Source organism: Triturus cristatus, chromosome 3_1, assembly GCF_964204655.1.
Source record: "Triturus cristatus chromosome 3_1, aTriCri1.1, whole genome shotgun sequence".
In the NCBI taxonomy this organism is placed as follows: domain Eukaryota; kingdom Metazoa; phylum Chordata; class Amphibia; order Caudata; family Salamandridae; genus Triturus; species Triturus cristatus.
Genome location: NC_140583.1, coordinates 905,239,579 through 905,264,859, shown reverse-complemented (window position 1 = coordinate 905,264,859; position 25,281 = coordinate 905,239,579). Strand labels below are relative to the sequence as shown.

Sequence of the window (25,281 nt, the reverse complement as noted above, 5' to 3'; positions counted from 1 at the left end):
CCTCTGTGTGGTCAGCCTTCTTGTGTTTCATCTATCTTCTTCACATTGTAAGGGCTGTGGATTTGGCTCTGAGTGGTGCTTCCTACCTCTCCTCTCTCCCTTGGGTGAGTAGCCCTTGTAGTATTTTTGATATGGCCCATGGTGTGATGTTTTGGTTCATCGTACAGGCTTTTGGAAGGAAATCACACTGTTGTTCAATATACGATTTCTGTCATTTTTGTGAGGCTTTGATATTCAACTACTGTTCTGCTCCCTTTTTGGCATTAGTCTTGGTCCCTGTCATTTCTGAGAATGCCTAATAAATTCCAGTGAACTAATTTGGTTAGCACCGCTAAAATCAATGATTTGCAGGCAGTGCCTGATTTGTAAAAGAAAGAGTGTAGGTGCCTGAAGCTCAGCTCGGAAGCCAGTGACCAGTGCAATTAAACATCAGGGTGCTGAGCACCAAATCCACTACCAGACACTCCCTGTCCCTTGCAGGTTCCCACTTTTTGTTTTGATGGTTTTTGCCATCTTTTTCTTCCTCCGGCTTAACAATCTGTGTGTTTTTCCCTCTCATGCACTCAGTAAATATCTGCTATGGAAAAATAAGTGCTGGTGCCCTCCACCAGCAGCCACCAGCTCAAAAAAAGCACTGTGTGAGTAAAAAGTTCAGGACTGGAGACTGTGCCCGTAATGACATGGAGCGAGGTGGTCACCCTTTTCTATCGGTTCTTTGCACCTCCCTTGCTCCTCTATATTTTTTAACCTCTGGGTCCCCTGGTTGCTCGTCACTGAGCGGGTGGCCTGTTGATTGAAATCTCTGACTCTCAGCCTGAAGATGAAGGCTGCAGGTCCCAATATCATCTTGGTCCTCTGTTGCCTTAAAGGTGTATCGATCACAAGATGTTTCCATGATCTCTCAAAAAGACACATAAAGTCAAGCATTGAAAACATGTATTTAACATTAGCAATATTTTAAAAAATAAATGACCAGCCATTGTATTCAAAGGAAAAGAATATTTTAATAAAATAAAATCTAAGGATCTCAATTTAAAAGCCTCCTGACTTTTTATTCAATTCTTCGTTTTGTCGACTTTGGAAATAAGTGATGTTTAGCGACAGGTACATCTGTGTTTGAGATACTGTGTAGCACACACACTTTTGATATAAATTCAGGTGTCCATGGAACAAGTCAGCAAAGGGAATATTGCAAACTGTGCCATTTTACGTTGTGAAAGAATTACATGAACCAGTCTATTGTTGGGACTGATTGTGCTAGAGGCACATAGCTGTCCATGCCATGCTGACATCACATTTATTGCATTTGACCTTATTTGGGTACCACATCTTTGTCCTGATTTAATAAGAATCCCCTGCGTCTTTCACTTTATACTTAAAGACCACACAAGTCCCCCGAACCTGGAACGGCATTGTGATTTCTGAGGAACGAACAATTCACAAATTTTCCCCTTAAAAACAAACTTTGTTCTTCGCTAATAATAGTGGTTTCAAAATGTGCAAAACAACCTGCCTACAATGGACACACATACATTAATTTTAAAGCACATATTTGAGTACAACTTTGAGTCCTAAAAGTTTTTTTCTGTTGCTTGCATAACAGAATGATTGCAAAAACTGCTTCCTTGCAAATGTTCAAACAGGGGAGGATGCATATATTTTTTCTAATTCGAAGGGGCAATAATTTACTTACTGAATGCCAATATTCAGCAAGTGTTGACCCTTGCATACACGCATTACATGGGAAACCTCATATTCATTCCTTGTGGTGCAGTCCCCTTACACGCTAAAATATTTGAGGTTTATGTGCTTAAGTCACTGGCGTCCTAACTGCTTTGCAACTGGATGTTGACGTACCATCTCAGTGAAAGCTTTACCTAATAATCTTCATGCAACAATCTGTGATTTTCTTTGTATCATGCTTGTGTTTAAAAAGAAATATAAAATATAAGGTGCCTCGTGATGCTGGCAGTTTTACATTTTGAACATAAACGTTCTTAAATATATTTACAGCATAACTGCTCAACTTTACCTCATAAGCTTCAAATTTAAGAAAATATACAGTACTTTGCATAATGGTATCCGTATAGCCCCTGAGTCAAGTATAGAGGATTCATATACAAAGAGGAAAACAGCCATTAAAGCACTTACATATCATTTGAAGTTACAGTATAAAAGGATTATTTCCCCGGAAGGCCGGGGTCAGAGACATGCCTGTGGAGGGCCGACATTCCTGTTGTGTTTCTGGAAGAATCTGGCAGGGAGGGGTGCCTAATGGGATTGAAATAAGGTTTACAATGCTGTGGCTGAAACTCTAAAGATGCTTCGTGTTCTTGCTCTAGGAATGACGCCAGGTTGTCTTCTGATGTTGTGTTCAGATGCACCCCACTTGAAAGGGATTCTTTGGATTTCACTTTCGATTTCTCAAGGTCCAAGAAATCAGGACTCTAGGAAGGGAATCAAAGTAGGCGGCCATTTTAATATTCACATCTTAACCCGTGAGTCATCAGAAAACAATAGACATTTGCTTGAATAATATTAGTGACAGCATTATAGTACACAAAATACATTGATTGGTCTTTCTGAATTAAACATGGGGTTTTAAAGCCCAACTAATTGATACGGTTTGCCCCCACCCCATATGGATAAGAGGAAAATAATTCAGTCTGTTGTGTTATTTCTTGTAGGATATGTAGTGGTGTTATATACCATTACTTTAGCCACATACAAGACAGGTATGACTCCTGCCCCTCAAGATTTAGAGACTGTGAGATTATGAATCAGCTTGCTGCAGTATGAGGAATGAGAAGAAAAGGGGAGGCAAGAGCTGATAGGCAGGGGCCAAGTGGCTAGGTTGATTATTAGGTTCAGTTATGACGCCCAGGGCAGACAGGCATTTTGCTCCTCTGGGCATTTCCTTGGTCAGCTGGAGCCCTTGAAGGCCAGTTTGGAAAGCCCAGAGCTCCTCTTGGTGCCTCTGTCATTTTCTCCAGGTCCCCCAAAATAAATGCAGCAGGCAAGGGGGATGCTACAAGAGAGATAAAGAGTAAGAGGGAGGGGGAAGTTATAGAGAAAGCAAGAGATTGAGCAAGGAGATGAAGGGAGCATGACTGGTTTGAGTATTTTTGCCAGGGCTGCTTTTAGTTCCAGAGTCCAGCCCTGATGATGCCCTTGTCGTCTCGTGGTATAACCACAACTGGATAGGATACGCAGCAGCAGCAGCATAGTACACAGCTCAGTGGCCAGTGCAGTGAGTCCCTCCTATCTCAGGGATCTAGTTCTTCTGGACTAGTTACTCTCGTGATAACTGTGGCCCTGAGTGACTGTGGGCCCGATTCACAGAACTAACTTAAGACAAAATCCTAAATTTACTACCATTTTCGTATTCACAGAAGGCACTTACTCATTATGGTATTCACAGAAGACACTTACTCATTTCGGTATTCACAGAAGTTAGGAGTCCTAACTTTAGGACTCCTAAATGGCTTCTGTGAATACCGAAAGTCTTAAAATTAGGATTTTTCTCAGTTTGGAGTCCTAAAGTTAGGACTCCTAACTTTTCTACTACTAAACTGAGAAAAATCCTAATTTTAAGGCTTTCGGTATTCACAAAAGGCATTTAGGAGTCCTAAAGTTAGGAGTCCTAACTTTACGACTACTAAATTAAGAAAACCCCTAATTTTAAGACTTTCGGTATTCACAGAAGGCATTTAGGAGTCCTAAAGTTAGGAGTCCTAACTGTACTACTACTAAACTGAGAAAAATCCTAATATTAAGACTTTCGGTATTCACAGAAGGCATTTAGGAGTCTTAAAGTTAGGACTCCTAACTTCTGTGAATACCGAAATGAGTAAGTGCCTTCTGTGAATACCAAAATGAGTAAGTGCCTTCTGTGAATACCAAAGTGGTAGTAAGTTTAGGATTTTGTCTTAAGTTAGTTCTGTGAATCGGGCCCTTTGTGTATTGGGAGGTTATCAGTCCGAGTAAAAGAAAGGAGAAAATAGAAATAGGTAGCATCATCAAACACATGCAATGTCAAGATAGGAAGCATCTGGTAACTTTATATTCCTACAAATATGAGAGATATCCTTCAAAAATATTGCATAATAATTGGATATAAATGCATATTCCAAAATACTTTTAAAATGAAAGATTGTGACAAAACATATTATTTTAATAAGAAACAAGTGACAATCTAAAAAACCTAATGTCAAAAAAATCCCCCAAAACATCATCATGGAACATCGGAGTTTTGAAAATCTGTTGTCATTTTTGTATCCTCTGTAATTAAAGAGTGTTGAGAAAAGTGTAACAATTTCGGTTTTAGAAACACATTACCAGAATTTAGATGAAATCATACTAGTAATGTAATACTTGATCCGAGAAATTCTTCTTGATTTCAGGCATTGAAAATCATTGTGTTATCAAGTTATAGTGAGGATAGTGTCGGAAAAGAAGTTAAATGTTTAACATGCAATACCTAATGTGAGAAATGGGGTTGTTGGTTGAGGGGAATGTTAACCCTTCTCCAGCAACACCCATAAACCCTGTCAAGGTGAACCACAAAGGTCACTAAATTAACTGTGCTTAACCCTCCGGTAGCTTGTCACAAAAGTAGTCAGGCTTAACTTAGAGTCAATGTGTAAAGTATTTATGCAGCACACAGACAAAAGTAAAGTGAAATCTCAACAAAAGAAAGATCCCACACAAATTTGGTAAAGTAGAGTACATTTTAATAAATTATTGACACCAAAGCAACAAAAATTCAATCAGTAGAAACAGAGTTATTAATTTTTCAAGTTTAAGGTAAAAACTAGCACCTAAAAGATCAAAGTGTGAACCATGGACATCTCATTTTGCGAGACTGGTACAAGCTGAAAAATATGGCCGACTGCGATTGAGCGTGAGTCGGTTGCAAAAAGTAGATTGGGCCCGGTCGGCGCCTACCTTCAGACTTAGAAGAAATTTTGCTCAATAGTTTAACTTCAGCGTGGCAAGGCTGCTGGTGGCGTACGAGAAAGGGGCATCACTGTCGGTATGTCTCTGGAAGAAATCACCATGAAGATGTGTTCATTTGGACTTAGTCTCCTTTTCGGAAGTCAAAATTCCCCAGCAGGGCGAAACTGTAGCCCGTAGCTGACGAGAGTGCCACAAAGCCGGATACCCCTTTGGCAAAGGACTGCTGAACAGAATTTGTTACTGCAGAGAAGAACGTAGCGGAAGCTGCTGCGCAGTCAGGCTGACCAGTGATGCAATTTGAGTAGATGGATCTGCGGGTTGGTCCTAATCATCCCTCGTTCTCAGAGCAGTTTTTAGCCAACATTTTTAAAGTCCCAAGTTTTGTATTTTTGCCACCTGAGCACCTTCAGCACTACCACCAAGGGTACTGGACTGTAGGGGCACCACTTTGGGAGTTAGGAGTCACTCATGCTGGTTCCAGGTGTGGGTTCAAGATGGTTGGATCCTTTTCTGTCCCTGAGTTTCTGATCAGGAGGCCAGCCAACTAGCCCTTGTAGTCACCAGCCGCGGTCGGTAGTAGGAGTACCTGCAGGGCGGTGACGTGAGGAGGGGGAGGGGCAGGGTGGGGGGTAGTAAACTATGGATTACGGAGGTGTACAAGTAAGTTAACATATAAATTAATAAAACGAATTTCGTTGCATGCACTGCATCCCCAAATGCGATGCAGTGCACGCAACGAAATTCGTTTTATTAATTTATATGTTTACTTACCTGTTAACCTCCGTAATCCATAGTTTACTACCCCCCACCCTGCCCCTCCCCCTACCCATGTCACTGCCCTGCAGGTACTCCTACTACCGACCGCGGCTGGTAGTCACTCTGGTAGTACTGGGTTCAAGCAGTTAAACAGGGCTCAAGAAGCGGGTGGGGCTCTGAGGGTTCAGTCAGGGTCCAGGCAGCAAAGCAGTCTGTACAGGTGCAGCAAAGCAGTCTTGTGGATTACATAGCAGGCCACAGCAGCAGGCAGTCCTCTGAGAGTCCTTGTACAGGTCCAGAACTGAAGAGTGGGTCTGAGGGTCCAATTGTTATACCTGGTACCTACTTTGAAGTAGGAGGTTTTAGAGAATTCCCTTTAAAGTACTTGAAGTTTCCTGCTTCCCCTGCCCTGGCTGCATGAACAATGCAGGGGTTAAAAGTTATTTGTGTGAAGGCAGAGCATAACTTATTCAGTTTCAGTGGAGCTGTGCCCAGCTCCGCGCCCATCCTGCCAGTGGTGGTTCATCCAGGCATACATAGTCCCCCTTTTAGAAAGTTGGCATTTTCTTGCCTTAACCATTTAGTGTCTGCAGCCTGTTCCTGGGTCACATGACTAGGTATAGTTGGCAGTTGGTCTTTGTGTATCCCTCCGAGACAGCCACGTAATAGAGGGTGTAGGTGTTCATGAGACTTGATGAGAGGGGCGGAGCTGTCACCTGTAACACTTGCACTTCAAAGACAATGCCTCAGCTTACACTCAAAGGACTTCATACTAATCTTTTGTGCATGCAAACAGACTTGGATCAGCACAGTGCGGCTGGAAATTCCAGACACTCCTGTAGGGGGAAGACTCTAGAAGCTTCTTGTAGCTCACACAAGGAAGGGTTAAAGGAAGAGCTAGGCTACCTCCAACAAACTATTGTCCTATATATCTTCCAAAATGAATAAATCTCACATAAGATATAGGGTAGCACACTAAAAACTAGGGAGCAACCATCTAATTGGGCATGTGCCAGTTATGGACGAAAACCCTCATTCACCCGAGGGTGACATGCTTCATCATTGGGTTCCTCCAGCACACGGGGACCGCAAGGGTCTTAACCCGAAAGGGAAGGAGCAGGAGTGCAAAAGCATGTGTTGGATCTACCAACTCGAACTGGTAAGGAGGGGCAGAGTGCAAAGTAATAAACTGAAAAACGTGAAGGTTAAAAACTATCTACTTAGAGGCAACAATTTTATTCTTCCTACCTAAGTGATAGTGATTAAAATGCAAGTGAGTATAGGGTTAGAAATACTCTATCTATTGATCAACATGTTTCTGCCCAGGTGACATAGCTATGCGAGGCATTCGTCAGGATCAAGAGATAGTCACTCTGCTGTATCAGTGCTCAAATCATAATAAAAACATGATAGGTCAGAGGGCTCTTAAAAATATTATGTGTGTGTCAACTCAACCAACTTCAGAGTCTTATATCACGCTCAATATGTTGGTCAGCGCGTGGTGCTTCTTCCGAGACTCTGCACTCTGTTGATCGATGGTCAAGATCCTGAGGCCTAAGTATATGTTTTTTATTATGATTTGAGCACTGATACAGCAGAGTGACTATCTCTTGATCCTGACGAATGCCTCGAACAGCTATGTCACCTGGGCAGAAACATGTTGATCAATAGATAGGGTATTTCTAACCCTATACTCACTTGCATTTTAATCACTATCACTTAAGTAGGAAGAATAAAATTGTTGCCCCTAAGTAGATAGTTTTTAACCTTCACGTTTTCCATTTTATTACTTTGCACTCTGCCCCTACTTACCAGTTCGAGTTGGTATATCCAACACGTGCTTTTGCACTCCTGCTCCTTCCCTTTCTGGTTAAGTCGTAGCCCACACGGGGTACCTTGCGGTCCCCGTGTGCTGGAGGAACCCAATGATGAAGCATGTCACCCTCGGGTGAGTGAGGGTTTTGGTCCATAACTGGCACATGCCCAAGTAGATGGTTGATCCCTAGTTTTTAGTGTGCTACTCTAGAAGTTTCTTCCCATTCAACGTGGGCACCAGGTATAAAAAGGGGACCCTCAATATTACTCTTCAGTACACTATAGGACCTGTGTCTACTACAGAAGAAGCACTGCCCTGAAGCCTGCCCTGCTGTCTGAAAAGGGAGACTGGAACTGCACTCTTCACCCCAGGCTGAAGTGACTCCAAGATTCAGCTGACTGACCTCCTGTTCTGAGCTACAGGGACACAACACGCTCCAGGGGCCTGCTTGCAACTGCTCAGCTGACCTGCTGCACTGGACCTGCCTGGACCCATGACTGGATCTGCCTGAGCTGGGCTCTGCTGGAGTTAGTACCTGAACCCCAAGAGGTGTTTCCGAGATCCTAGACCCTTGCTATGGCATCAGTTGAGCTTTTCCTAAAAGAAAAAGAGACACCCTGATGTTTTGGGCACTTCACAAATGTGAACATTTCATTTCGTAGCAAGATCTTGCCGCCTGCACTGACCACCAATGCAAAGCTCAAGTGAACATGACTCTTTGCACTACAGTGACTGGCAGCAACGACTGGCAATATGAGATCTGCACTTCGCCCTACAGCATGGGCAGCCCGCGGTGACAACCAACGTGAAGCTCCATCCACGACCGTCTCTTACACCTGATAAAATCTTTGTGCTACATCGATGACCATCAGCGACACCCAGCCTGCTCTTTGGGGAACAGCGCCAACCGTTCATGACAATCTCCCTACTCCTCGCGGACTCCTCCACCACAAACTGTACACTTCGCGCCGTACATTGGACGGCAACTTTTTCAGCAAGACTACCCTGTTCCCTGTATCTGGCCAATGCATCATCACAGTCAGCCTGAACTTGTGACTTTCACCCGGTATCGCAAGACTAGATAACCATGAGTGGTGCTTTATGCATTTAGGCGCTATACTTACCTTAAATCTCTGCAATTTAATATCTCCACTTCTACTGATTGGATATTTGTCTTTTTGGTGTCAATTTATTAAATTTTACTCTATCTTTCTAAATTAGTGTGGGAGTTTCCTTGTGTTGTGTTTTCACTTTATTACTGTTTGTGTGCTGCATAAATACTTCACACGCTGCCTCTGAGTTAAGCCTGACTGCTTTTGTGCCAAACAACCAGAGGGTTAATCACAGGTTAATTTAGTGACTTTTGTGGTTCACACTGACAATGATGGTGGCTGCAGCTTGAAAAGGGTTCACATTCTCTTCATCCAACACCCCATTTCACACAGGAAGTTAAAAAAAAAGAATGTTTCAAAACACACACAGATGTTTAAGGTGTATAAAAGAATAGGAACGTATTGATAAGGTGTCAAATAAAGGAATTGAATAGAAGAAACAACTACTTTCCATACTCCCTAACATCTGTGTTGACATCAGGTACTAACCGGCTGTTAAGACTGGTGGGGTTATTGTTCCTATAGTATTCCAACGCTAGCTGCACTTGCTGTTGGCAAATGAGGAACTTTAAAAAAAACACATTCTGCTTTTGTTTGTTTTTTATGGAAATGATAGTAGATTAAAGTATTTCCCACTCAACCCTCCCGTATGCAAATGGAGAATTTTCTGGTCCATGTGCCATTCTGACTCCTTCATTGAAGCCCAGAATAATCAGGTGTATATGTATAATTGCAGGGAAATGTATGCAGTGCTAAAAACACACACACAATATTTCAGGAGAATATCGAGGAAGAGAATCCTTTACATTGAAACATACTTTCCTGGTAAAAGAAACATTTTAGTGACATTTCACCAACCCTATGACTGTAGAATTTCTGCAAAGCAGACAACACGTGTACCAAGGTTTAGGCTGCAGCAGTTTCTTCACTTGGGCGGGGGAGCGTCAGCCCCCCCCCACGCCCACTGCGAGCCTTTTAGGAAAAATAAAATGGCAATGAAAAGATTTCATTGCCATTTTATTTTTCCGACATTCACACTCACCACACTGCAGTAGCCAGCCTTCCCCGAGTTCAGAGATATGCAGGGAATGTCCTCTGCTGCCGATTGGTAGCAGAGGACAGGAGAAGTGGCTGGCTGGATGCTCTAAAGTGTGCATTGGCTCTCTTGCGCCAGCCAAAGTGACATGCGCACTTTGAAGCTCTCTACCTAGCTGTCTTCAATAGCTACGTGGAGACCAAGCACAGGCTTACAGGGCCTGAAGGAGCATCCAGCCGGCCCACTTCATCCAATCCTGGTGCTGTTCTCACAGTCACTTACCTGGCTTGCACGCCCTAACTCCTCCTGATCTTCTCCACTCCAGCGTGGGCCCAGCCAACTACCTTAACCAATCCTGGCCATGAGAGCAGCACCAGGATAGGTTAAGGGAGTTGGCTGGGCCAATGCTAGAGTGGAGAAGAAGATTGGGAGGAGCGAGGACATGCAAGCCAGGTAAGTTACTTTTTTTTCTTTTCCTCCTGCTTTCTACTTCCATCCCTCCTCCTCTCCACTCGGATGCCATGACACTGGTTTGCACACCTCCCCTCCCCAGTCCCCCTAGCTGTCAGCCGCCACTGGGCTTAGGTCACACAGGTAGGTCACAAATGTCACTAAATCTTAAATTTACATGCAGTAGGCATGAAGTCCTTGAGAAAAAGAGGATGCATAACCCTACTCATGCGAACGTTTAGTTTGCCTTTGCCAGTGGGGCCCTAGAGTAAATAAATAAAATGAACTAATGTGAAGGGATAACTATCAGGTTGCAAGTTGCAGGTGTTAGTGCCACGCACTTCTGATTGGCGGCATTCAGAACCTGATGCAAATCTTGGATACAAATAGCACAAGAAGTGCGTTTTTTCCCATTATTGACTTAGCACAGTGAAGTAGAGTGAGAATTGCACTGGTGCAAATTCCGTGCTAATGCAAATTAGTGAGTGTGTAGCTTGCCCACATGAAAAGCTGACCATTCACGCTTGGGTCCTGTATATTCCAGTAGTTGTGACCTACATTGTTCACTTACCTGTGATGACGTACTAAAGCTTCTGTCTGTTTTGATGGCGGTGGCAGGTCGAACGATCTGCATCTGTCTCATCGGGGGCCTTTGATATTCGGCGCTTGCTGTCACAATACTGTATGCGGGTGGGACCAGGGCGGATTGCCTCTGAAGCAGCTGGAGAATGGCCTGGATGTCCGCAGTCATTTGTGATTCTAGTCTGCAATGAAACAACATATAGGAAGTATATAATTAAAATGCATTTATTTTTAGTTTGCCGCATTGATGCATAGGTGTATTCATAAGTGTAAAAAAGTGCATTAGCTAGATATTGTTTCCTGTTCTACAATGCTGCATTTCGTATTTATTAGTAAACAATTTCAATATTATATGGAGTTAAAAAATAAACGGCAATCTAAACAAACACACACTAACAAACGCACAAAATGTTACAATTTGTGATAAAGAGTTAAACAAGAACTGGAAAAGGTAACATGTCTCGCCTCTAAGAACTATTGGCAGCGTACAATCGGCGAAAAGGAAATGTTTTTGCTGATGGTGTTCACAATCGCAACAAAAAAAAAATAAGGAGCGCAATGACGTGTACACATACATGCACGCAAACACGTCATGACACAATGGCGTCCTAGAGTAATGACTTACCTGCACATCACCATGCATGTGCATACATATGGGATAAGAATCTGACATTCTGCGTATTTTTTATATTCCATTCCAAGATAACAGATGACACTTGGGGGCATATTAACAAGCCAGGCGATAAAATTATCGCCGCTTTAGCGGCAGAAAATTGCCGCTAAAACGGCGATAATGGGCTTGATAATATGCTCTATGGAATTCCAATTGAAGCCCATGTTAGACGTCCGAGATGTTGTGAAACTGACAAGTCGAAGATTTGGAGTTGGTTAGATAGTCAAGTAGGTTAAAGTGTCTGCTGCAGAGATCTAATTATAACATGCATACTGTAGGGTGTCAAATATGACAAAACTACTTAATGGGTTAATGTGCAGGCTGCAGACATCAGCAAGTAACTATGTCAGACTTCACTACGTAGCTCAGTAGGTTACTGTGTCTCCTGCAGAGAGCCTGTTTGTAAACTGCATGTAACTGGTGTCAGATATGGACCACGTGCTTCAATGGGTTAACACACCTGTTGCAGAAATAAATATGGTCAACCTAAAGATTACAGGGTTGAAGGTCCACCGTGGCCACCTCAGCCTCTCATCCTCCCAATGGTGATAATAATAGTAAGATGAGAACACTGGATACTGACGGTGCTTTGACTGCGCAGGATGTCACTGTGGCGCTACGTTATGTAGACAAGTGCTGCACTGTTAGTGTCAAGAAGGGGACGTCCCTTCCCTGGCACAGCTCAACGCTCCAGTGGTTTTACACTCCGCTCTGCTTCAATGCATTAGCCAGCCAGACTCCTCTGTCAGAGACATATGCAGGCGCCGCCGTGTTTGATTGTGTGTGTGGTGCGACGACGTCGTGAAGCGCCGACCCCCACTACAACAGGCAGTCAGGCCGTTATGTTATGGTGGGTTGAACATTGCATCGCGTGCACTTATGTTCAGAGGGCGACACTGAAACAAACGGACATATTGGACGACGGCAGTTAGTAGTGTGACTACCGTCACTGGTGTCTTTTGGTACACAAAGAATAGGCGCTATAGTGCTGAAATATACAGTATACCATACACACTCAAACTCATATACCCCATACCTGACCATTCCCCACTGTGCTATGCCATAACACAACTTAATGTGAGATGACAGTTCAGCATAACACAGACTTGCATCATAATACAGCCTAGCAGGGCATAGCGCAACCTAGGATACTATACACAATAATACAGTAGAAATATGAACAGTGTGGCATAATATAAGAAAGCTTAGCATAGCATAACACAGCATGAACTGATGTGACAGTGCACAGCAGAATATAGCAACACACACAATAACAATACCTGGCAAAGTACGATAAAGCTTAACAGAACAGAACATAAAATAACACACAGTAACAGGTGCATTTAGAGGAGAAACTCAATCTTATGGAACGCTCCAGAAAAAATAGATGACCACTGCCATACACAGAAACACAGAAATAAACCCAAGAACACATCCATAAACACAGAAACACACACGGGACAAACATGCAGCTTAAGATATTACAATGAAACACACTATCATTTCTATGCACAAACAGGCATCTACACAGAGCCAAGAGACCCAGCTAAAGGTTAAGCAGGGACACGCACATTACATACACACTTCCCACACCACAAGGGGAAACAAGCCAAAATTATCAGTGCAATGGTAAATATACAGCTATACAAGCACTAGAGAAAGAAATGGAGAGATAGATTTGGGAAAATATTCCCAATCACACAGAAGTACAACAGACACCAACCAACCAGTTCAGCTTAAATGCACGCAACTGACCCATTAACGACAGCTACATTTGGGAGCAGACCTACAACGTGACAAGCACTCGCACACACATACACACGCATCCATGCAAACATAGCTAGACCTGAGAACAGATTGGCCAATTTGTACACAGAGAGACACTCGCCCCACAGACACACACAGATAGCCAGGCCTGCAAGTCTGCACGCACATACAAAGATATGTCAGCCCTCGCACATGCAGAGGCACGCACACAAACATAGCTACACATTAAATATTGCACATAGACTCACACTGGAACAATTCACTACTGTTCCCAAAAAGCCCGTGCAAGCCTTCACACAGACATGCACTTCAGCACACGTACATGTGGACACGTGTATAAAGAACACCTAAACAGGCAATGTCGGGGAGACAACCATGCACACTTACAAGTGCAATGCCATACTATCAGAGTGTCCCACCTCAGGAACAGCCCAGTAGATAAATATGTACAGGCACATACCTATAGATGCACATATATGTTATCTGAATACAGACATACGCATATAATCTGAATACATATATACGTCTATTGATTCAAGTATAAACAGTCATGTAATGTAAATGCACATGTAGATTCATGCGCATCCATACCTACACACATGCACACAAGCATAAACACTTCTGTATCCATGTTTGTACGCAAACACTTTTACGTAACCATGCACTTCCGGAAGATGCACGGGAACAATCAGATCAAGAACAAAGACTCCAGATACATATGCGCCTGCATGGTACTTTAAACACACATGTAAACCACCCCTTCCCCCACACAAATACATTGATTACACAATCAAGTATGCAGAAATAGACATGCACATAAAACACATGTACAATCATACACACACGTAAAGACATGTAACCATTGTACATGTAAAGATCTAAAGCTATAAACATGCATGTACGCAGCCCTGCTTCAGACACAAGCATACATACCTGCACACGCACACGTGAAACGCACCCAGGAACAGCCGGAGATTCTGCACAGGAGAGACGCCCCAGGCAGAGACATGCAGAGAATAATCCAGCTGAAATCACTTCTCTGCTCTCTCCTGAATCGTGGCCCTGGGTAAGAAGAGAGGCGAGGGGCTGCCAGCACCAGAAGAGAGGCACACTTGGAAGAGACTCACGCTCTGGACAGACCGCTCACTCTGAAAAGATTGTGCAGATAGCAGAGTCTGGAGAGACCGCACGCATGTATGAACACACAGGCACACAACAAACGTGCACACATACACCCGCACACCACACAACACACACACACAACTTTATTCAAAGCAGATTGCTCAGTCTGCATATCAGGAACAGTTGAATGATGACACAAGTTTTTATCACTTATTAAAAAGAAGCCGACCCATGTGTCTGGTACAGCCCGCTTGCGTCCCTGTGTTTTGAGTGAAGTCTGCCTCCTTCCTGGATTCTATGCCACTCGCTGAGGCTTTGTGTATGTATCTGCTCTGAGTATTTCCTTTCACGCCAATATCTGAGGTTGGCAGAACCTACAGCAGCGCAGCAGACAGCAGTATAAACCGCCAACTCAAGGGTAGTTATGAGGCGGCAGGAGAGTTGTGCTGAAGAACAAAAACAGAATCAAGGCGGGTGTGGTGTTGGGGCCCTAGGCCCTCATGCTAGTAATAACGGACGCAGACACATGGTAGATGGTAGTGGGTTAACTGGCCACGAGCACGTGCGCTCGGCCCTTTTATTAGCCTAGTCACCTGACCCAGTGACGTAGGTGGTGGGTGGGTGTAAAGTGTATGACTTACACTTCTGAACACTAGAACGTGTCCATGCTAGGACACTACATTCCTCCCAATTTTTAATAACAAAAACCCGGTGTCAAATGTCCAACCTAGGGGAGAAAGAAATATATATACAGACGTAATACAGTGACTAAACTTCTGCAGAGTCGCTCACGCTTCAGCAGCCTGGAGTCACAGACGATGTTCTTCCTGTCGCGGACGATCACCAGTTCACTGTGGCACCAGTCATGGGTGCTCGATGGAGTTAGTCTGTTTGACGGTTCTGCCTTGAAGTTGCTCTCACAGTCTTTTCTTCGCTTTACTTTCTTGGCGACAAACACAGTTGAGTTCTTGTGGTTCAACGCTAGATGTTGCCGTTTATCTTTTAGTCCAGTCCTTTTCTTTATCTGTGGCGTGTGTTCTGTTTTGCAGAAAGACGGGTTATTCGCAAGACACCCCTCTCACCAGGATGCCCCTCTCACAGGTGTTCCCCTGCCACGGGATATCCTTGAGGCCCTCTTCCTCAGATCTGGCCTGGGTTAAGTGTCCTGTATCGTGTTACTCCCATGCCGATAAGTACCGGTGCGGAGGAGACGACAGGTCTCACCTCAGATTCCGCAGTCAGACCTGGAGGGTGGCTGTTGGCTCCTGTCTTTAGCACGCGAAGTCTTCATCCTCCTGAGACCTTTGCTGAAGGGCGGCTGATGACCATCTCTCGTCGCGGGGATACTCTCTCTCACCGGCATCCCTGAGGCCTTTGCCCCTGAGTCACCACGGCTGGCATTGACCAGTGTCCGTGTAACCCCAAAGGTGGGTGTTTCGAATGGTCCGGCCTGCTCACCTCTGCAGATCCCAGGTGTGCTGAAAGCATCATCAAACAGATGGTCTTTTATCCGTGCCACGGGTGTTCTTCAGGACTTGCGCACTGTGTTCTGACGCTTGTCACCTTCCTTGTCTGTGAGGTGTGAGTAGTCTTGCCACACTCTTCTCCTTCCTCTATTTCTTTCTCCGTGAGGATGTCATGTCACTCTGACTTCTTCTCCTTTTCTTGTAGTGGCAAACGTGCCACTGCGATATCGTCTTTCTTCTTTTCTTGTAGTGGCAAACGTGCCACTGCGATATCTTCTTTCTTCGTAGTGGCGGACGTGCCACTCTGGTCTCTTCATCTCTTCGCTTCACGACCTACTCTGGACCGTTTCTGTTCTCCTCTTATCTGGCCAGGCTTCTCCATGCAGCGCGCGCACTCTGCACGTGTTCCCCCTGGTCTTGTCCTCGTCCGAGAACACTCTCTTCATCTTCCTCAGCATTCCGAGTTAGGGTCGTGACCTTCTCTTCATCTTCACCTTTTCACCAGTTACTTCGGTTGAAGTTCGTGGGGCCATGCTCATGGTCCGCTTCGGTCTTCTCCCTTTCACCAGTTGCTTTGGTTCTTCTTGAGCTTCTTGGACCACTTGACGGTCCGCGCTGCCGATCACTGGCAGGATATCTTCGGTCTTGTCGTCAGACCTCTTGCTTTGTAGCTTCATTGACCCGTGCGTCGGTCACCTCCTTGTGCAACTCCTGGCGAGTCGGCTTCTGTGGTGCGACCATTTGGCTGGTCGGCTTGACCGTTGTGGTGCGACCGTTTGGCAGGTCGGCTTGGCCTTTGTGGTGCGACCATTTGGCTGGTCGGCTTGACCTTTGTGGTGCGACCGTTTGGCAGGTCGGCTTGGCCTTTGTGGTGCGACCATTTGGCTGGCCGGCTTCACGAGGTGTGTCGCGTCGTGTGACTACCTTTGTCCGCTGCCTTGTCAGGCGCTGGTGCGTGCTACTCTTCGTACCGCCGTGGTACATCTTCAGTGTAGCGTTGCTCCTTGTACCATGATCACTGGATGTGGTGGCTTCTTGGCGCCACTGGGTGTGGCTCGACATCCTTGCCCGCCAGTGTTGGATACTTGCTGTGCCCATCCTCTTCAGTGGGTTCCTCTCCTGTAGGCGCTGCAGTGTACCTTCCGCGTCCGGGGTACAACTGCGCTGAGTCCGTTTGTTCTCTCGAGGGTTCGCTCCACTTGATGCGGCGACAGCGCAGTCCTCGCTGGGGTGGATGTGGCTTGACACCTTGTCTTCTTTCTTCCTTATTGCTGTGGGATGGCGCTGCATCCCTGTGGCACACCGTCTCTTCTTCCTGTGCTTCTGTCGCGTTCCTGCGCTTCTGGCACATTCCTGTGCGCCTCCGTCGCCTTCCCGTGCGCTCACCATCGCGCCTCCGTCAGACCTTGCGGTACTTGCCTTGCTGCCTCTTCTCCCTTGCGCTGCGAGCCGTCGGTCTCCTGTGACTGCTGGACTTCCTTGGCTTGCTGTAGGCTTGTTGATCTTCCTCTTGCTGCAGTACTGCCAGTGGCCACTGGGTGGCAGTGTTGCTTTTCTCTTGCTTCAGCAGCAACCTTCTTCGCTGCCAGAACTCTATGCCCTGTCTTCTTTTCCTTTCTTCCAGGCTTCGTTCGTGAGCAGGAGAACTGGAGGGGAGCCGGAGCCAGGCAGACCAGTGGTGTGCAGACTACCACCAGCCAGCAGGTAAGTCTTCTTGCACTTATCTACTGTAGAGGCAGGGGGGCCACAGGCATTTCAGTGGGCGAGGCAATTCTCTGTGTGTGAGATAGGCGGTGGGGGTGTCACTTCCTCCGGGTGCACAGGTAATCCCTTCTACCCCTAGCAGTCCTCTCGATTCCAGAGCACTCGGTTGCTCTCGCCTGGGGCACCTCGCGCTTCACCGCGCTGCCCTGCATTTGCGCTTTCAGGCACCTAATCGTCGGTTGTCGGCCATCGATCAGGGCACCCGTCTGCAGGCACCACCGGGGCTCGATGTCCTTGTCCCTTCGCTCGGGAGTGCTCCCCGGGTGCCGGCGCTGTTCTCCGCCTGCTCTTCCCGCCCACGGCAGCTCCTTCATTCGCTCGCTGGCCGGGGCGGGGGAGTGGTGCTGCTGCTATTCAGGGCGGTGCATTGGAATAGGGGAGGCAGGTACCTGCTCATACTGCGGGTGGGCTCCGCTTGTACTTTCAAACAACGGCCTCGGGCCGCACGCCGATTCTTTCTGTCCCTCCCGCCCCCGCAGCCTCACTCGGCCAGCATGCCGCGCGGGGAGCGGGCGGGGAGACGGGATCACGATGCGGCGTTTGAGGGTGGGCTCCTCTTTTACGCCGGTGCCGCTTATACTGTTCGTCGCGGGTGGGCTCCGCTTTTACTTTTAGTTCTCCCACCCCCGCGGCAGGTCCCTTCCCTTCACGGACCATGCGGGGGGGGGTTTCGCCGGTGCCGCTCGCTTCTCCTCACCGGGGCAGAACGGGGTGGGCTCCCGCTTCCGTTCCGCTTCTTTCGTCTCTGCTGGGCGTCGCTCAGCGCGGCTCCTCACCTTTCGGCCGGCGGGCCTTTTCTTCCACGCGGGTGGGCTCCGCGTGGATCGCTGCCACTTGGTGGGTCGCGGCCGATGCGGGTGGGCTCCGCACGGTCCGCACTGCCCCTCCTTCACCGGGCAGGTCGCGGCCGATGCGGGTGGGCTCTGCACGGTCGGCACTTCTCCTTCTGGGTGCTTCTAGGCACCGCGGCAGGTCGGGGTGGGCACCCGACTGCCACGCTTCCTCCCTGGGGCACAGCGTCGCCTACCAGTCTTCGTGGCGGTGCGGGGTGGGCTCCCGGTCACCGCTTATGGCCGGGGCTCTTCACACGCCCGGCGGCATTCGGGCGCCGTCCGTGCCTGCTTGCTGAGGGGGGGTGACCTCAGTGGGAGCACTCCTCTCCCCCTCACGAACAGAAGGGCTGCTGCGGCACGCTGGGGCTCACAACCCTCGTCGCCAATGTGGTGTTGGGGCCCTAGGCCCTCATGCTAGTAATAACGGACGCAGACACATGGTAGATGGTAGTGGGTTAACTGGCCACGAGCACGTGCGCTCGGCCCTTTTATTAGCCTAGTCACCTGACCCAGTGACGTAGGTGGTGGGTGGGTGTAAAGTGTATGACTTACACTTCTGAACACTAGAACGTGTCCATGCTAGGACACTACAGGCGGGCACCATATTTATTAAAGAAAACATGCTGCGCTCCTCCTGCATTGGGATGGTAGATGAGATGGGAGGCCCAGCAGCAGAGCTGTTAAGAGCTGTGCTTTTTAAAAGAAAGCGCTGCGCATGATGTGTTCATTAAAGAAAAGACGCTGCGCACCTCATGAAGCGGCCTGCTTATTAAAGAAAAAAAGCATTGACAACGCTAATCCATCTCGCTCGCTTGTATAGTTGAGACCGGGTGGCAGAGGAAACAAGATGCGCGCCCGCCATTATTGACTATGTTAATTTTAAAAAATGCAGGGCTCAGAACACGCTCACTCTGTGACAAAGGGTCCATCCACAGCACACCCCACAAGCTGACTGGAAGGACACAGGGCACGTCCCAGAGCAGAGGAAAGCCACCACCCCCTGCCTTTCGTAAAAAGAGCGAGACACTGAAGCTGCAGTCGGCGCCATGTTGGAAGGGCACGGCTTCCAGCTAGTGTCCTTAAATGGGAGGTTAATATCAATTGATTCCTCTCTCTTTCCCCCATATTTTTTGTAGCCTAACGGCAGGAAGAGCAAGCATCTTATGAGTTAAAACATATCCCTTATTCTCACGACTGCTCATGTAAAGCGCTGTCATACTGGCAGGTCACGTTTTCACTATATAAAATGGCAACAACAAAAAAAAGCTGTGTTGGGAGAGCGCTACTCACCAGGGCACTTACATTCCAATAAAAGACACCTAGATGCCCCCATACAGCGATGCTCATTGACGCGTTCGGCTGCAACCATGATTGCAGCTCTGTGTATGCAATTGAACATTAATGCGTTGATCATGCTCGTGTGTTTTGCTAATAACCAAAATCTCAATGTACTTTCACTGATGTTCAACAATTTGTTTTTTACCGTCTTTTTGTATTGATCATCGATAGCTCCTTCAACTGCATCAAATGTAGATTTTTTTGTTTGCTCGTTTCCTTTTTGTTAATATTCATTGATGCACATCACACATCTTGGTTCTTTCTACTGTATGATGTTTTAGTCGGAGAGCTCTATGGCTCCTTTTATACACACTACTCTCTATTCTTGAATGTTTCCCCACAGGTTGTAACTTCACTTACCTTTCTCTATATTTACTGATGACAATTCTGTACAGCGCTCTGATACCCCTTGGGGTCTTGTTTGCGCTCTATAAAACTTTTCAAATAAATAAATAAAGCCCAATCCCCTTTTTTAAAAAGCCCAAAATAAAGCAAAGTCTACCAGAAAGAAGCCCAATTGCGAAAAGTTTTAAAAAGCTAATTAAATACAATAAACAGAGCGGGACAGTGAGAGGCACTGTGCCTGAGGCAGCACCAACACAACTGGGGCAGTAAAATGATATGGGAAGGATGCTATATTTCCATGTAAGCAGCAAGGGCACCGAAGCTGAACACAGGGAAACAGTAACAGACCAAGAAAAACAATAGTCCTTCTTAGACCACATAAACACCCATAGCAGAATGAGACAGTAGTTAGTCCCTGCTGCATTGGAGGAACGGAAAAGAGAAAGGAGGGACAAAGAGGCAGGACTGACCACTGGCAAGCAATGATTTCTGTAGGACACTCAAACAAACAAATCAAAAGGTGGGGGATGGCTTTAACCCAACATAAGAAATTACAATAGGTCTCGAATGCTCGACCTAAAAAGAGCCATTCTCCGGTAGGGAATTAGAGACAACCTGTTTAGCTTTCTCTTCATCTTGTTTGCATGACACATTACTGATCATGCGGTAATTAGGGAATTTAACTTTACCCAACGCGATTTGCGTGGCACTTGGCAGGACTGCTCCATGGGCCTCACACCCCCTCTCATGACGCATGCGAACTCCATCAGCTGTATACAAGAGGGACTGAATATGGGGACAAGGTCTTGCCAGGTTTTAGTGTCCCTGGGCCACCTCTCTGGCACACCCACCTGCTAGGGTAAATGAAGACTATCTCTTGGGAGAGAGAACACAGGTCACCTTTTTATGTGAGGTAGCGCTCACCTCTTTCCTAGACGACTGACTTGTGTTATGGGCTGGCCACTCTAACCCCTAAACGCCTAAGCTAGTGCCTGGGGGGCTGCAAGGAGTGGCGAGACAGGGCACAAATCGGGGGTGGATACAGGTGGACGGAGTCACCCCACTCAGTTAGGAGAGGGGACTCTCCCTCAGCTGCCTAATTATATGCAGTGGTCGAACTGCATTAAAAACTATATGGGAAATTTGATCCTGAATGCAATGGGGGAGGGGTGAGTGAGCGTGAGGACGTGCTCAAAGGTGTGGCAAAAAACCAAAATATTCTGTATCTTTTTTGGGTCTTTTGCCATTAGGTACAACATATAAAATAACACACAGCTTTAAATAATAATGAAATGCAAGTTACAGTAATCAGTGGAAAATGCACTATCCTACGTTATGGAACCTCTATTAGTTAATGCATTGCACTAGAGGGACACAGAATCGAATCCTGGTTGGTGCTTTGGAGAATAGTGCTACAAGGTCCCAGTCTGTGACAGAAAGCACTGTGAACTTGTAAGTCATTATTTCAAACTTGCATTACACACAGTACAAGATAAGCTGCTACAAAATGCACAAAAAAGTTTAAGATAAAAAAATGCTTCCAAAATATGTATATTCGTAACGCCCAGACTGTACAAAATGCAATTTATTTTAAACCGGTCTTTTGAAAGCATTCACTTCACAGCTCAGCTGGCGGTCCCTTACAATAGCACTCAAAAGAATAAATCAGCCACATCAGAATGCTGCACGTGATTCCATCAAGGCTTCCGAGCTCCCTTTGCATTTCCAGATTTACCAGTTGCGCAGATTTGCATTTCTTTCAGGCAGCAGACACCCTGGAAAGAAGGCTGGTTTAGCTGTCTGCCCCTCCCTCGTTTTCACAGCACAAGAGAGTCCCTGCCTTACACTTCAGCTGAAGCATTTCAGCTGCCAGAAATAACTGTCCCCGGGCGGTCGTCATTGCACAAAAGAGTAGAGGAACTGTTTTTCTAAAATTAAAAAAGTATTGGCATGTTCTTCCCCTCACAGCCCCCATGTGATCGACCATTGATCACATGGGGGGGCGGGATAGTAGGGTTTCTGTCTCTGAGGTCCCAGGATCCAGACCCCTCTTTGGCTCTCATTGTTCTAGGCAGGAAAGATGTATATAGCGCCTAGCTTAGCTTCCAGAGAGTCATTGAGAGTCCCTTAGCACTGGAAGGCAAGCAACTGCACTTCCAATGTTACCTCGGCCTTCTGCCCGACTTGCCTTATATTATAAATATCACCCCTGTTGTTAGAAAGTTTAAAGTAACAGTAAGAGGGTGGTCTTTTTTTGCAATAAATTCAGCTGACAATTACAGCCAGTTTTGGGAGCAGGAAGGGTCTGGTCCGAGAAACATAATTTTTGTTTACCCCAAAACATGTGGGAAATAAAGTTGTGCATTGGAAGCAAACCACAGACTGCACTCTGCGGTCTAAAATGAGACTGCCAGACAGCCTGCCTCTAAAAGGGCTTCAGCAACCCTCTCTGCCCTCTAGCCCCCATCCTTAGTCTTCTGCAGGGCAGACTGCTGCGGTGATGGCCGTGTCTGAAGGCAGTGACCTCAGTGTCCCAGGGTTTGCTGCCTGAGCACATGTAGTGAGTCAACATCCACGCCGCTGCTCACCAGAGGGGATGAAGAGCCGCGGGTCTGTCTCTTTTTGCATCCAGGGACAGTGGTGAAGAAGCAGAAGGTGGACGCCCAGGAGACACCTGACCTGCAGCGAGACAAAGAGAGCTTCAGGAGGGATTAGATGCCAGCAGGGAAGTGTTGCTGATGAACCCCAGACTCTAGGGAGAGTCAGGTTCTCCATGGCTGTGCCTCCACTGGTACGAGTAAAAACCTCTAAAAACCTCCCAACAACAGCCTGCAGGAAGCTGAAACAACGAGCAGAAGACCAGACTGCCTGCCCTGTGCAGAGCGCACTCTCTGGTGTCTTTTTTACTTTTCCGCTTTTTTGGCCCCAAACAGAAAACATGCAAATGTTTCAAAAACAAACTTCAGCTTTAGGTGTTTGTTTTTGATCATCAAGAAAGTTTGTCCACCTGAAACATGACGGCTGCTCAACAAACATTCTGTGCCTTCACAGGAGGACCATGGGCTCAGGAAAGGTACAAAGATCACTGCTGGGCCGGCGGTGATCTCCCAGTATGGCAGGCAGTAGTCCATCTGGATGTCACCCTCTGACAGCACATTCCCAATGCTTCCATTTGGCTGGGGCCTTTTAGCACTATACAAGAGTCACTCATCTCCACTGCGCAAACCTGTGCTCAGTGCTGTGTCTCTGTGGTTATGCCCTCACACAACATCGGCATTGACTAACCAGCTGAGTTTTTATCATGGAAAACGTAGAAGAAAAAGTCCGTTTTCCCAATTTTTTGTAACTTGCATGTTTTATCATTCTTTTAAGGAGTAGGGTTATTTATATTATATGTGTTTATCTAAAGATCTGAAGATGAATGGGCAAAATGTTTTGTCCTGTAAGCCATTATGTATTTGAACCCGCGCCCATATTGCACTTCTTTAGTGCTCTGCTGGGCTCTCGCCTACGCGCCATCTTTCATCTTCACTGCAGTGCCAGGCTAAGCCATAGAGTATCTTTGGCCGGCCAGGGGGCACGCAGGTAGTGTGGTAGGTGAATGCTGTCTCTGAGAGAGGCCTAGCTGGCTCGCCTCTTTGCTGCCTGGCCACTCACTGGCACCACGCTAGGCTGCTCTCACTGGTCTGTTACAGTCACTGACACTTCTGGGTGCGCTCTCAGGACCTTTGTGATGTGTGTGTACCGTTGCCGCCTTGCCGTGAAAAAAATGTAGGCCATCCCAAAGACACGAGTTGCAATACCTGCCTCCATCCTGTGACCTACGGAGAGACTAGCACTTTCCTGGCTGCAAATGACTGAATGGTGCACACGTCAGATATTTAGATGCCTCCATATAACTCCCCCCCCACACAAGCAAAAGCACTAGCCTCAGAAATTATAAACATTGATACAAAAGCCACAAGCTGACATTTCACGAGGCGGATGCAATACAAATGTAACTAGTTAGTGGAAATTGTTAGGTCACAGAGAGAGCTTTTTTTGTGCTGTGCGATCCTGGGCAAATAAGCACAATTTGCCATATTGTGGTAAACGAAGCACACTGATGCAGACCAGCACATATGAGGACCTAGCTGGGACTCTCTTGGTAACATTTGTCTCCAGCTCAGATGTTTACTATTTAAATGACGTCACTGAGAAAGCTTTTAACATGACATGGTCGGAACAAAAGCTTCTGTAATTTTTTTTATTCATAAACAACGGGTGACCGTTGTCATTCGTAAATGCTACTGAATTGCTTGAAATATCATAATCTTATAAAATAGTATGTTGACTCCTTCCCTAAGATGAGACCTGCTGCTAACCAGTTGCGTGAGCAGACTATCCAGGTAGCTTGGGTGATGAACACTTCACTTGCACTCCAGCCGTTTGGGAGGATTCGCAGGCCCAGCTTTCTGCAGACATCAGTGTGTCGGTATGTGACCACCCCGTCCCTGCCAGACAGAGAGATCAGCACTTAATAGGATGGCCTGAAGTTGCTCCAGCAGCAGTCCCGCCTCCTCTATAATGGGGATCAGCAGCAGGGTACGACGGCCGAAAAGCGGCGATAATTCTATCGCCTAATTAGCAAGCTCTCGCTAATGCGTGAAAACTTGCGTTAGCGTAGGAATTCCTAACGCCCAGCTTTGCATCTCTAATGAGATGCAAAGTGGGCGGTTCTGACCTGACATGACAGGAGAAATGTTGCTAAGCGACATTTCTCCTATCATCAAGCCCCACACTATGAAGCATAGCGGCAAGAAAAGTAGCGATAACCCCTGTTATCGCTACTTTCCTTACGCCTGCTTCAGGACTGACTTAGCCATGATATCCTATGGAAGGTGGATATCATGGCTAAGTTTGTGAGGCCCCATCAGCAAGCTAACGCCACATTGCGTGAGATTATCGCTGGGTTTCCAGCGATAATCTCACGTTCAGCAGTTAGCGTGAGGATTTTTATCGCTTTTGAGATAAGCGTTGCTGATAGCACGCTATCTCAGCAATAAAAATCCACGGTAGCAGGCGATAATTATCCTAGCGCTAAGTGCGCTTATTGATAATTATCACCGGTTGTTGCTGATATGCCTCTTTGTGTGTAAGCAGCCTAGGTCCTATGTGTGCACCTTCCCGGACATGACACAGCCCCCACCCGCAAACCTACCCAGAGATGTCAGGGTACCAAAAGTTAAAGGTTGTTGAAATTTAGGGGCATATCAGCAAGGG

General features: G+C 46.5%; 1 protein-coding gene and 1 long non-coding RNA gene across 5 annotated transcripts in view; one reads left to right on the top strand and one right to left on the bottom strand.

Moving 5' to 3' along the window:
• Positions 1–1,044: 1,044 nt before the first annotated feature.
• KCNH7 (potassium voltage-gated channel subfamily H member 7) overlaps positions 1,045–25,281 on the bottom strand; it is a 1,410,086-nt gene continuing 1,385,849 nt past the window's right edge. For all 4 annotated transcript variants that reach the window (XM_085645418.1, XM_085645417.1, XM_085645419.1 and 1 more), the window contains 2 exons: positions 10,701–10,893; positions 1,045–2,447 (listed from right to left, as the gene is read on the bottom strand). In XM_085645418.1, the coding sequence (XP_085501544.1) occupies positions 2,181–2,447; positions 10,701–10,893 (460 nt within the window). In that variant the 3' untranslated portion in view covers positions 1,045–2,180. The remainder of the gene's footprint in view (positions 2,448–10,700; positions 10,894–25,281) is intronic.
• Positions 17,371–25,281, top strand: part of LOC146861251 (uncharacterized) — a 75,468-nt gene continuing 67,557 nt past the window's right edge. The window contains exon 1 of the long non-coding RNA XR_014978930.1: positions 17,371–17,443. This is a non-coding gene — a long non-coding RNA (uncharacterized LOC146861251). The remainder of the gene's footprint in view (positions 17,444–25,281) is intronic.